The 14,219-nt window shown below is 48.7% G+C and overlaps 1 protein-coding gene across 24 annotated transcripts in view; it reads left to right on the forward strand.

Annotated features, from left to right (window-relative positions):
* Window positions 1-961: 961 nt before the first annotated feature.
* The window catches only part of LOC126278103 (Down syndrome cell adhesion molecule-like protein Dscam2), an 810,453-nt gene continuing 797,195 nt past the window's right edge, over window positions 962-14,219 (forward strand). For all 24 annotated transcript variants that reach the window (XM_049977979.1, XM_049977968.1, XM_049977977.1 and 21 more), the window contains exons 1-2: window positions 962-1,028; window positions 1,115-1,267. In XM_049977979.1, the coding sequence (XP_049833936.1) occupies window positions 1,210-1,267 (58 nt within the window). In that variant the 5' untranslated portion in view covers window positions 962-1,028; window positions 1,115-1,209. The remainder of the gene's footprint in view (window positions 1,029-1,114; window positions 1,268-14,219) is intronic.

The raw sequence follows: 14,219 nt of genomic DNA on the forward strand, positions 1-14,219 counted from the left end.
AATTGTATTGGTCGGAAGAACATTTCTAACCTAGTTTTGAAAACCGAACTTTGTTTTACTTGTAGGTATTGCAGGGGTATATTAAATGCTACTCAATGTCGTGGGTCTCTTTGTTCTGAATTAACAAAATTACGTTGCAGGTGACACATTTAGCATCGCAGAGGTTGTCTTTAATGTGCTTTATGCCAGCCTAGTCATTTTGAAAAGGATCTTGAAATTTACGTTTCCGATGTGCCATTTCAGTTTTTGCATTGATCTGGTGGAGTAGTTGTTCACTAATTGATCGTGCACAACCCACAGGGACGTGACAAGAAGATAGTGCCCATAATCAAACAAGTAGCAAATGCAAGCTAACGTAACAAAGACCCAGAGTGACCGACACATGTGGTATCAACTCAGTATGGCGCAATATCGTGCAATATACAAAATAACTTCCTGTAAATATAAGAAAAGTAATGTGATCGTAGAACGAAGCTTTAATATTTAGCAGTAGGTTAGTGTCGAGTCGGTCGTGAATAAGCTTAACTAGTGGCACTAATGCTGAGGTGGCTGCGTGTTGTGGCAGAAACGATTGACGTTAGTGCTGCCAACTTTGAATCCAAAACATTTCCGATAATGCGACAATGGGACCTGCAGAAAGAGTGCAGCGTGTGTAAATAAAGGGAAAGTGAAGATAACATAGAGGTGGAGAGTACATCTGGTTACCCTAATAAAACTACTCTCGTCAATAGCATATGGATCCCGGTTTCTCGAACGTTTCTTGCTTTAATCTTTCGCCGTAGAACGGATGAGAAAATAAAAAGAACTGCCGTGCGCTACGTTGTATCCATTTGTTATGAAAATTCGCTCCGTAAAATCGAGCGTGAATATTTTGTGCGGAACGCAAGAATGAGAGCGAGTGTGCTTCTCGGCACGCAACATGGCGGAGGCGCGCGGGCATGACGTCACGGGGCTGGGGCCGCGAGTGGCGCCGCGCGCGGCAGCGGGTAGCTCTAGGCTCATTCGCCCGTCGGCCGCCGCACGGAGAGGTGGGTTGCGGGCAGAGCAGCTGCAGCCAGGGCAGCCGCCGGCAGTGCCTGCTCACAGTACATAACGCCTTGCTCCATTCTTGCAGCTCCTCTGCGCGGTGCTTCGGTTTTCTCGTTTGTGGAGTGCGACGCTTCTGACAACGGCTGAGGCAGTTTATGAGGATCGTGTAAGAGCCGCAGCATGAATCTACCGGTGCTGTGGCGCTTCGCCACGCTGCTCCTCATGGGATGCAGTCTCGGTGAGTACGCAGATTCACGTTTGTTCTCATTAGCTGAGTAGTGCTGGGATGCAGCCTCGTTAGATTCCTGATCGACATTATGTAACTAGCTAGTACAGTGTAGGAGATAGATAACTGGTCACTTTTGACGACATTGTACTAGCAGTAGCGTGTTGCACCTGTAGAGTGCAGAAAGTGGACAACGTTCAGGTGGAAAAAAGAAAAATATGACTCTTAAGATTTTGCTGAAGCGATCTTTGCTTCCCTTAGTAGAGCGGTAACATCCATATGGCAGTGCTGGTTACGGAGGCAGTCCGGGTCATCAAAATTTATCGCCACTGTTCTCGGGTGTACTTTTTAGTCCTCTCTCAAGAGGGTTTCGATTTAGCTGAACCTTATTGCAGTGAACTAAGTAAGGAGTTGAGTCTTGGCATAAAGAATAATTAATTGAAGAGTTCTGGATTTGATACCTAAGACTAAACGGTTTTCTCTGGTGTTTTACGGGACTGGAAATGTTAGACATTGTGTGCGTGCGCACGCTCGTGTGTGTGTGTGTGTGTGTGTGTGTGTTTTGAGCGAGATGCGGGGCAAGCCATACTAGATTGTAGTCTGGAGAGGGAGTCAAGAGTTGGAGAGCCTCTTCAGGCATGAATGTGGATTATAATTGTACTTTCTCTATGCGGCATACGTATGGTAATTGAAAGAGAAATCTGCAGAATTTTTCTTTGTGCCCTTAAATAATGTGTGAGGAATGTTTTCGGGAAGGCTGACTTGTCGCGGTAGGGGAGAAAGCAATGCCGTATCGCCGTCAGTGGGACCAAAATAGTCAATAGCACTGTGTTATTCAGATTATTACTTAACAAAGGCTTTACTAGGGGCCTTTGTTTTAAATTAGGCAATTTTACAATCATCCTGTGCCAGAAGAGACACGGGTGGAGACTGGAGCAATTTTCGGGATCCGCAGACTGACCTGCGCGCCTCGCTGTCCCGATTCAGATGTTCTGCGCTCTGCCTAAGCAGCTAAGTGTCTGGCCGGTGCGTTTCGGTGATTGTCGCCGAATGTCTACCGTTTACGTAGAGAGCAATCGCGCGCTGCTGTGATTACTGCCCAGCCCGTTCGGGCTCGGTTGTCGTATGAGGTCTCGCCGGTGTTCGGTATAACGGGTAGTGTGCGGCGGGTAGAACGGCAGCCGGGGTGCGATCGAGGGCTGCTTTTCCCGGCGCCGACGGCGCTGCCGGTGAATCAGAGGTGACCCCAGGGCGGCGCTTCGCGGCGCGATCGATGCCGCCGCCCAAGATGCCGGCCGGGCGAAAGTGGACGGAGTGGTTGCTATGGCGACGGCGCGCCGCCCCGGTCCAGCCTGGCTCGGCGAGTCGCGCTGGTCAATAGCGGCCCTGCGCCGCTCCAGCCTCGCCTCGCCGCTAGTTGATTGCAGCAGCTCTGGTTCTGGTCGGCCGGCCCCAGGCCCTTCCAGAACGGCCACTTCTGCCCCCCCCCCCCTCCCCCCCTCCCCTAGAGCTGAGAGACCGGCCAGCAAGATCTTCTTCCATTGTCTGTTTGGGTTGTAGCGTTCTCGGAACTGAACCTCGACACGGAACGGAGGCCACCACAGATACGTAGAGAGCTACTGGGTCTTTGGAATATCGTGGCCTCTGCATCAACATTCGTGTAACTATCTCGTTGCTGTATGGAGTCAGCGGAACCCACTTTTAGGTGAGCTGTGGAAGGTCAGAATGGTATTAAGTACTATGTCTCATGATGACTGCGCCATCAGGGAAACATCTGTCGCTATTTACGAAGCCGTGTGTTAAAATACCGTCCGAACAGACCTCGGATGGCCCAGGCGGCACCGACCGACCGCCGTGACGTCCTCTGCCGACAGGCGTCACTGCATGCGTATATGAAGGGACGTGTGGTCTGCACGTCGCTCTTCCGTACGTTGTCAGTTCTCGTGACCGGAGGCGCTACTTCTCGATCAAGTAGCTCCTCAGTTTGCCTCTCAAGAGTTGAGTGCGCCCCGCTTGCTGACAGCGCCCGGCAGACCGGACGGTCACCCATCCGAGTGCCAGCCGAGCTCGACAACGCTTAACTTCGGTGATCGGACGGGAACCGGTGTTACCACTGCGACAATGCCGTTGACCTTTCCTCTACTGGATGATATTTATTTATATGAGTATGGTAGGGCTGGAGCTAGTAGTCCACCAAACTTCTGATCAACGTTCCGACTTGGATATCAAGTCCAGTTACGCCAGAGTGGAGCATATTTTACTCACTTCTGTCGATCACGGTTCTCGGTTCCTTGTTTGTCCAATAAATGAGAAACCTCGATTAGTCCGGTAGAAGTATCGATAAGAACTCAAACGTTGCTTTCCCAGCCCCAACCCCCCACCCCGTTTCCCCTAGTGCCTGTTAATTTTTCATTGTACCTAGAGAGGGCCTGCTTAAATCTTTAAAAATAGCTGAAACTACAGCTTCGGAGAAAGGGCTGTCGACGTGTTGCTATACAACATAGGCCGCGTGCTGTTGAAGAGAACCCCCATCTATCCGTCTCTGTAGGCACAGCCTCGCGTGGAGTCCTGGAGTGGGCCACGCCCGCCAAACGCTGCCCCCCTCACAGCGGGCCCACCGTGTCGCGTGTCGGCGATACTTAGCTACTCCAACAGCAGGGCAGCCATTACTGTTGACGGGTGTGGCTCCCAGACTGTTACATGCCATACCAGGTCACAGCACTTCCCCACGCTCGCCATTGAGCGCTGACAGCTACAGAGCTACAAGAAAGATATCGGGAACTTTTTGACGGGCCGTGCTGCGATTCTGCTAATCATTGACTGTACTTCCGTAGTTTTGCGACCTATTTTCAACTTCCCAACACAATTAATCGTATAAGGCACGAAATCCTGTCATGTGTCGGAAATGTCATTGAGGGTCAGTCTGAAATATTTAGTCATTTTCTTCTGCTGTTGAGAGGTCGGATGTAAACTGACGACAGATATCAAGCAATTCAGCAGCGTTACTAAAACTAAGAGTCCAACAGCTGGTCTGTACTTGTGCCGCCGAGCTAGGAGAATCCTGTAGAGTGTTTGCTTTTAGGTTTCGTGATAACATTTTGAGACCCTTAAATCGAAAACGGCCAGTGAGAGTTTGCGCCTACGCAGGGGTAAAGCGCAGAAATCGTACCCGTTTTGTATTTCCATGTAAACGTAGAAGCTATATTGCACCTCCAGAAAATGACGCCGCACCAAACCCATGATGGCTTCTTTTTGTGACGTCTCTTGTGCCTATGTTTTTGTGATGACACTAACGTCGACTAACACATGCAGTTCGAGATGACGAATTATCTGAGAGACGCTGTAAAACTGAGAAGAGGGGCAATAATTTTTCATTGTCCGGCAAACGAACTAAGCGTGGCAGAGCGTCTTGCTGCTCGGCAAGGCACACACAGATGAGTACGGCCGCTGCGTGTTGCTCTTTCTTTCTGCTTCGTTACCCCTCCCCCCCGCTCACATACACAGTTCACACGCTCTCCTAAGGGCTTCCCTCCCAGAACACGGCCGTCGCATTGTTGGTGAGCCTGTCTTTTCTTCCAGTGCCCTACCTGCTACAGGCAGGCAGGGGTGAACTTGAGTCTTCGAACAGTTTGATTCTGAGAATACGTGGCCACGAGAGATGGACGAGCAGCACGGTAGAGGTGGCGTGTTGTTGACGCGGAGACAGTCCCGTCGGCGGGGTTTTCGAACCATTTTCTTCTTGTCAAAGGCCAGCTCACATACGTGCAACCAGCTTCTTGAAACAGCAAATATGAAATATGAGCGACAAGAGCCGACGCTAATATCAGTAGAATATGAGGTTGAGGTTGCAATGATCTGTTAAAAGCCGGCCCGTGTGGCTGACCGGTTCTAGGCGCTACAGTCTGGAACAGCGCGATCACTACGGTCGCAGGTTCGAATCCTACTTCTGGAATGGATGTGTGTAATGTCCTTAGGTTAGTTAGGTTTAAGTAGTTCTAAGTTCTAGCGGTTTGATGACCACAGCAGTTAAGTCCCATAGTGCTCAGAGCGATTTTTTAGCACAACGCCCAAGACCAATTCATATTACATAATTTGATGTAATGGAATAGTATCGGCACAATTGTTGTTTCCCTTAGGGAAATAAACAGCCATATAACAAACAAGTTGAAGCAGACAATGTGACTTCTTCTGCTATAAGACTTGTATAATTCCTACTGTTCATTCTTAAACTTTTTGCACGTCATAATAATATGATTGAGAACTGCTATTTAAAAGATGAGGAGTCCGTAGATCGTTCTGTGGGGATGTTTCGACTATCAGCCGTGCTCTAGCTCCATCCGTCGCTTTGTTTTACGCCTTTGGTAATGACTGGTTGTTGCATGAAGCTTGATTCACACCAAGTGATTTCTTAGTACACAGCCTTGGCTTGGCAACCCGTATGTCATCTGAAATATCTATCACACATTTATACATTTGATTCCATATGATGCGACAATTCAGTTTTAACAACGCATTTTCACATATTGCTACAAACATTTGTTTGTTTACGACTGCAATATTCCGTATTTTGTTGCTGCCGTTATTGCAAAGAACGCAGATGTACACATGGAAATTCCGTGGAAGGCAGGGCTACTGCATCTTGCCACTTACTCTGTACAGCGTTGAGGTGATGGCATCGCTAATGTTTCAATATCGGGTCTAGATAGATGTCCCAGAAACTACGTTTCTTTCATTAAAAATGTAATTGTCGTGTGACGAGGGCCTCCCGTCGAGTAGACCGTTCGCCGGGTGCAAGTGTTTCGATTTGACGCCACGTCGGCGATGGGGATGAAATAATGACGATTATGGCAACACAACACCTAGTTCCTGAGGAGCGGAGAAAATCTACGACCCAGCCTGGAATCGAACCCGGGCCCTTAGGATTGACATTCTGCTGCGCTGACAACTTTTTTTGGTCGCTGTTAATCGTTGTGTTTGGTCGTTGCGCACGTCACATGACATCCGTTCAAGTTCGTTTTGTTGATCCTTCACACTCAGTTTTTTTATTACAGGGGCTAACCAGCTCTCTGACCGAACACACTGAGCTACCGTGCCGGCTCCACTCAGCTACCGGGGACTGAAGTTTCTTTCATTAATGGAGCGGTATATTTTTTTTAGCGGCTGGTGAAAAGATGAGTACAGTGATATAAAACGATGTAGTAATGACAACACATTTGGCAACAAGTACGCTGCATGTTCGGCACGAATGTGTCAGCGACGCGCATGCGGAACGTTGCGCATTTCCACTGAAGGTGGCCGATATTTGTGCTGGCCGTGCAGTTTAGCTAATTTAGTGAAAATGTATCGCCTGTGTTGTCATACTGCGTAAGCCGCTTGTGGCACACTGAAGCGATGTTTTTGCTTCGGAGTTCAGTAATACCACGTGCGACGAAACCTAATTTCTACACGGAGAAAACAGAGCGTGCTTGAAAGAAGTGTGGACCATGTGCAGTAATGTAGCCATGAATAATAAGGTTCCAGCGCGCTTCCCATTCCCGCCATGCCAGCCTATTTGTGGGAACAGAACAGAATGAAGCAGAATGCGTGTGAAAACGGTGAGCATCATCCGCGAGTTTACTTGCAAGGAGGATAAAATGAAGCCGGAGCATTCTGTGTCGCTGACTGACAGAACATCACAACAACAACTGTAAAAAAATCATTGTCTGTGTTCTGCTGCTAATATATATTTCCTGGGAATCTGGTTTTCACGCCTTACGCCATCATTGCATGAGAAGGGAATGTGATACAGAGTTCTTATAAAGGATAGCGTTCCATTTCCTTTCAAGTTGGAAAGGAAATCATTAAAATTAAAAATGAGTGATGAGTTGTATTTTTACGTTATAATCTCATTATTTCAGCTACACGAAACTGGAACTACAGCTAACGGAGGGCAAAAAGCAAACTTTGTTTTGGGCATATAAAAGTAACGTTCTATACTGTACCAAATTTATTAATTTCAAGTATCTGCAACAGTGTCACCTTTCTGATTTTCCCATCAGTGCGTAGAACGGCACTATGTATGCCGTATAGCTGATTTTCTGTTGAAAGATGCTGTATAAAGCTTGAAACTCTCTTTCCTATCCTCCATCTTCTCTCTTATTGCTAGGACCTAACTGCCACAGTATTTGCAATTGATATTATACACACTACTCTGTGCCAAATGTTTGTTAAATAATTCGTTAGGTGTGTGAATGTAATTTTTAGAAAGCAAGTACGTAGTTGCGAGAATTGAGTTGTTTTGCAAGGCCAGCACAGTATGACTAACGAAGGTATTAGGGATATGTGTATACGTCGCACACCGTTTGATCTGTGGGCGCGACATTTACTTATTACCTGACGGTGGCCTAACGAGGCGAGAACCGATGCATGAGTTGGCCCGAGTCCAAAAAAGCGAGCAGCGAAATATGCGACCGACACCTGTCAAACACAGCTGTCGACGTACGGTGGGAAGGTAAATAAGAACATTAAATGAAACTGTATGGCCCTAGAGACTTTTCAGGTCGCAGACGTACATAGACTGTTGGCAAGTGTGGCCGAGCGGTTGTAGGCGCTTCAGTCTGGAACCGCGCGACCGCTACGGTCGCAGGTTCGAATCCCGCCTCGGGCACGGATGTTTGTGATGTCCTTAGGTTAGTTAGGTTTAAGTAGTTCTAAGTTCTAGGGGACTGATGACCTCAAATGTTAAGTCCCATAGTGCTCAGAGGCATTTGAACCATACATAGACTGAATCGACGAATGAAAATTTTTACCGAGGCCGGGATTCAAAAATATGGTTCAAATGGCTCTGAGCACTATGGGACTTAACATCTGAGGTTCAAAAATGGTTCAAATGGCTCTGAGCACTATGGGACTCAACTGCTGTGGTCATCAGTCCCCTAGAACTTAGAACTACTTAAACCTAACTAACCTGAGGACATCACTCACATCCATGCCCGAGGCAGGATTCGAACCTGCGACCGTAGCAGCAGCGCGGGCCCGGACTGGAACGCCTAGAACCGCACGGCCACCGCAGCCGGCTAACATCTGAGGTCATCAGTCGCCTAAACTTCGAACTACTTAAAGCTAATTAACCTAAGGACATCACACATATCCGTGCCCGAGACAGGATTCGAACTTGCGACGGTAGCGGTTGCGCGGTTCAGGACTGAAGCGCCTAGAACAGCTCGGCCACTCAGTCCGGCTGCCGGGATTCGAACGCGGGTCTGCTGCCCAGTGGGCATATGCGCTGACCACTACGCCAACCTGGCACAGTGGCTTTGCCCAACTGCAGAGACTACCGTAGCACCTCCTCAATCAAAATTCCCATTCATAACTCTGCTGTCACTGTTTGAGTGCACGGGAATACCAAGTGGCGTGAATGGGAATGGACAGTGGAGGAAGGCGTACTAGGTAAGTGCAGTCGTGCAAAGCCACTGTGACGTGGGGTGCAGTGGTTAGCTTATCTGCCTAGTGGGTAGGCGACGCGGGCTCGAATCCCGGCTTCGGTGCAAGTTTCCTTCCGTCGCGTCAGTCTGCGCCTGTCCACGGTAACAAAGTTAATTCGGCTGTAGACGCAGACACCTGCAGGTTAGCAGCCCGTGCTCGGCCACGCACGGGAGTGTGTGCGGGGCGCGCGTGCTGCCGCCTGGCGGCCGTGCGTATCGACTGGCCGGGCGCTGCCACGCCCTGCCGGCGCCCGGGCAGCCGCCAGCCCCATCGATCCGGCCGTCGACGCCGCGCCTCTGCGCTCTGCTCGCTGCTCACTCCCTCCCTCCACCTCGCGGTATATGCTGTGGCGCTCCCTGCCAGCTCTCGTCGCCGCAGTTCAAATCAGGAAAACTTCGGCAGCCCTAAGTTGAAAGCGTGTCTGTGCTCCGTGCACCTCCCCCCCCCCCCCCCCCCCACCCTACTGTGTCATCGAGGCTTTCACTCCCCTGTCTCTGTTACGTTCGCTGATAACACACACAAGAAGATGGATACTCGATGCCTCTCACTACACCACGGGCAGATGTTCATCTGGCAGGGGTTGGGGGTGGTTGAGGGGGGTGGGGCGCGAAAGATTATGTAATCGGTGTTTTTTCTATAAAGTACACTACTGGCCATTAGAATTGCTACACCAAGAAGAAATGCAGATGATAAACAGGTATTCATTGGACAAATATATTATACTAGAACTGACATGTGATTACATTCTCACGCAATTTGGGTGCATACATCCTGAGAAATCAGAAGGTAGGAGACGAAGTACTGTCGGAATTAAAGCTGTGAGGACGGGGCGTGAGGCGTGCTTGGGTAGCTCTGTCGATAGAGCGCTTGCCCGCGGAAGGCAAAGGTCCCGAGTTCGAATCTCGGTCCGGCACACAGTTTTAATCTGCCAGTAAGTTTCACATCCTGTGCATAGAAATCCCGCTTAAGTCACGGTAATAGTGGCCGCCCACAATGTAGTTAAGACTTGATGTTTTTCGGCAGCTAGTATACACTACTGGCCATTAAAACTGCTAGACCAAGAAGAAATGCAGATGATAAATGGGTATTCATTGGACAAATATATTAATCTAGACCTGACATGTGATTACATTTTCACGCAATTTGGGTGCGTAGATCCTGAGAAATCAGTAGCCAGAACAACCATCTCTGGCCGTAATAACGGCCTTGATATGCCTGGGCATTGAGTCAAACAGAGCTTGGATGTCGTGTACACGTACAGCTGCCCATGCAGCTTCAACACGATACCACAGTTCATCAAAAGTACTGACTCGCGTATTATGACGAGCCAGTTGCTCGACCACCATTGACCAGACGTTTTCACTTGGTGAGAGATCTCGAGAATGTGCTGGTCAAGGCGGCAGTCGAACATTTTCTGTATCCAGAAAGGCCCGTACAGGACCTGCAACATGCGGTCGTGCGTTGTCCTACTGAAATGTAGGGTTTCGCAGGGATCGAATGAAGCGTAGAGCCACGGGTCGTAACACATCTGAAATGTAACGTCCGTTGTTAAAAGTGCCGTCAATGCGAACAAGAGGTGACCGAGATGTGTAATCCATGACACCCCATACCATCACGCCGGGTGATACGCCCGTATGGCGATGACGAATACACGTTTCTAATGTGCGTTCACTGCGATGTCGCCAAACACGGATGCAACCATCATGATGCTGTAAAAAGAACCTGGATTCATCGGAAAAAATGACGTTTTGCCATTCGTGCACCCAGGTTCGTCCTTGGGTACACGCCGGCAGCGGTGGTCTCGCGGTTCTAGGCGCGCAGTCCGGAACCGTGCGACTGCTACGGTCGCAGGTTCGAATCCTGCCTCGGGCATGGATGTGTGTGATGTCCTTAGGTTAGTTAGGTTTAAGTAGTTCTAAGTTCTAGGGGACTGATAACCACAGCAGTTGAGTCCCATAGTGCTCAGAGCCATTTGGACCATTTTTGGGTACACCATCGCAGGGGCTTCAGTGTATGATGCAGCGTCAAGGGTAACCGCAGCCACGGTCTCCGAGCTGATAGTCCATGCTGCTGCTAGCGTCTTCGAACTGTTCGTGCAGATGATTGTTGTCATGCAAACGTCCCCATCTGTTGACTCGGGGATCGAGACGTGGCTGCACGATCCGTTACAGCCATGCGGATAAGATGCCTGTCATCTTGACTGCTAGTGATACGAGGCCGTTGGGATCCAGCACGGCGTTCCGTATTACCCTCCTGAACCCACCGATTCCATATTCTGCTAACAGTCATTGGATCTCGACCAACGCGAGCAGTAATGTCGCGATGGGCTACAATCCGACTTTTATCAAAGTCGAAAACGTGATGGTACCCATTTCTCCTCCTTACACGAGGCATCACAACAACGGTTCATCAGGAAACGCCGGTCAACTGCTGTTTGTGTATGAGAAATCGGTTGGAAACTTTCCTCATGTCAGCACGTTGTAGCTGTCGCCACCGGCGGCAACCTTGTGTGAATGCTCTGAAAAGCTAATCATTTGCATATCACAGCATCTTCTTCCTGTCAGCTATATTTGGCGTCTGTAGCACGTCATCTTCGTAGTGTAGCGATTTTAACGACCAGTAGTGTATAGGGTCAAGTTCCAAACGTGTGGTGCCACAAGAACCCTATTTTGTAGGTGACAGAAAAAACTTATCATATCGATGGTGTACGAGAATTACCTGTGAGTAAAAAGTATGCACGGTGTAACAAAAATCTACGGCACAGATTGCAGGAAACATTCCTCGCATGTAGATGAAGAAATTACGTTACATGAACATGGGCCTGGAAACGCTTTGTTTCCATGTTACAACTTATTTTCTCCAACTCATTAATCACTGGAAACATACAAGAACAGAATGTTAGAATCGTCGGAAACATGCAGTCCTGGTGAGGTCTGGATGCGTTGAGTGCCGTCAGTGTTTTTTTTATCTGTTCTTGTTGCCATGCGACTTACGTCGTTGCTTGTTTACAGGCAACATCAGGTGTTCCGGCGATCAGTACAGCCGTTCCAAGCATACGGGTTATTACGTAAAGGTAATGGCAGGCTTGCATCGTGCAGTGGCAGAGAACAAAAATGCATAGATGACAGAAACCCATTTGAAGTATGGATCAGCTGACGGCAATGGCGCTCGCGATCAGTAGTTGTACCGGGAGATACCTCCAGGACGGAAATGTTTGAAGTCTTGATCGTCGTCTTAGGGAACACGGGGCATTTAAGTCTGATACTCGTGATGGAGCACATCCTCATTTTAGTGTTAACGTCCGTCGGTTTGTGGATGACAGATGAGGTGACGAATCGATGGCTGGAGATGGACCAATTGGACGGTCGCAGGTTCGTATCCTGCCTCGGGCATGGATGTGTGTGATGTCCTTAGGTTAGTTAGGTTTAAGTAGTTCTACGTTCTAGGGGACTGATGACCTCAGAAGTTAAGTCGCATAGTGCTCAGAGCCATTTGACCAATTGGCTGGGCTCCACGCTCTCCGGACCTAAATCAACTGGATTTTCCTTTGTGGGGGTATTTGAAAGCAATTGTATATGAAACTCCAGTACAAGATGTTCAGAGTCTCGTCGCTCGTGTTATGGAATGCTGTGAAACCACGCCCAATACTCCAGGGATACATCAGCGTCTCCGAGATTCGCTACGACGGTGGGTTGATGCATTTATGGTTGCCAACGGGGGTATGTTGAACATGTCCTGTGACAAAGAGTTGCATGTGTTATGCTGGTGCGTTCTGTTCTTGTGTGTTTCCCACGATTAATGAGTTGCAACACGGAAAGAAAGCGTTTACAGACCGATGTTCATATAACATAATTTCTTCGTCTACGTCTGAGGAATGGGTCCTGCAATTTGTGCCCCACATTTTTGTTACAACCTCTAAATTTCACGTTCTAGTGGGAAGGAGGGGGGGGGGGGGGGAGGGAGGGGAAGGGTCTCTCTCTCTCTCTCTCTCTCTCTCTCTCTCTCTCTCTCTCTCTCTCTCCATCCCTCTTAACCCCCCCACCCCCCCACCCCCCACCCCATTGGGCACACCAATGCTACACGTCACAAGTTTTGAAAGTTTACACTCGTCGCTGTTAACGGTGCATGTATAAACCGAAATAATTGGATACTGTCTTGAAAATAGGATGTGACGTGGGCATTAACAGACATAAAACGAAGTTGACGCTGAGAGAGTTAGAACGAGTTTTGTTATTTGGGAAAAGGTAAAGAGTGTAAAATGAAAGAAAAACTGGATCTCTGTGGCAACATGCAGCAGATATGTCCGTCAGGAAGAAATTCAGCGGTGTAAAAACATCTTACCACATTTGACGATGACCGTCGAGGCGCGTAGCATTGTCAAAAGTTACTGCAAGAGTGCACAAAACAACTTTTGTGTACTATCTAATCAGCCGCAGCACTGAACGAGCAGTCCATTACAGACGACATATTTGATAAATATAAGATTTAGGATGTCTTTTTTCTTTTACAGTGTATGTGAGATTTAACTACAATTTATGCGTTTTTCGAATTTCAACAGAATGTTCGGAGTTTATTTTTCGAGAGACTGTGCAGGGGTTTGCTTCTTCACTCAGATTGACTTAAGGTCTCGTGGTAAAGGGCTATACTGCAAATTAAGCTGCTCAGGCCAGAAGGATTTCATATTAGATTTTACACTCATTACGTTAGATTATGTCCATAAAGAACAGAGATAAATCCATATTATCGGAGCAGAACCTTAGAGGTATGTTTCGGCAAACCTTGTAGGAATGTTGCTGTTCCACCCCTCCTCTCCTTCCAACGTAGGTATAGCGCTATGAATACGATCACAAAAAAAAAAGAAAAAAAAGCAACCAAGACTAAATTTGCCCGGCTAGCCGCGCGATCTAACGCGCTGCTTCGCGTGCGGGAAGGCCACGCAGACATCTGGGGTTACATTCATCTGGTGTGAGACGTTTCCGGTGCGGGTGGAGGGAGGGGGGAGGGGGTGTCCATTGGGGGCCGAACCGCACAATAACCGTGGGTCGGTGGTGGGTAGGGCGGGTGGACCGCTGTGGTCTGTTGTGAATCACTGAGGGCTAGGGCGAGACGAAGCCTATCTGTCGTTTCTAAGTGTCCTGTTCAAAACACACACACAGTAAACTTGAAAGGATTCTGGGAAAGTGCTGTGAGTCTGACGAGGGACGAATTTTAAGACTGCAGCAAAGCTTGCACTGATTTGAGACATCCGGCAGATTAAACCTGTGTGCCGGAGTGGGATTCGAACGTGGAACCTTTGACTTCCGCGGGTAAGTGCTCTAACGGCTGCGCTATGACGTACTGCCGGAAGTAAAGCCCTGATGGTGGGTCGCGAATCGTGCTTGGACATCTCAGTGAGTAAGTAGCTCGCATGCCTGAGGAAGGCAAATGTCGAGGGCTGGAGTCCCGGTCCGACACATGGCTTTTACTTGCCAGGATGTTAAAGCCGCCCGCATGTATAGTA

The sequence above is a fragment of the Schistocerca gregaria genome, chromosome 6, assembly GCF_023897955.1.
Source record: "Schistocerca gregaria isolate iqSchGreg1 chromosome 6, iqSchGreg1.2, whole genome shotgun sequence".
Lineage (NCBI taxonomy): Eukaryota > Metazoa > Arthropoda > Insecta > Orthoptera > Acrididae > Schistocerca > Schistocerca gregaria.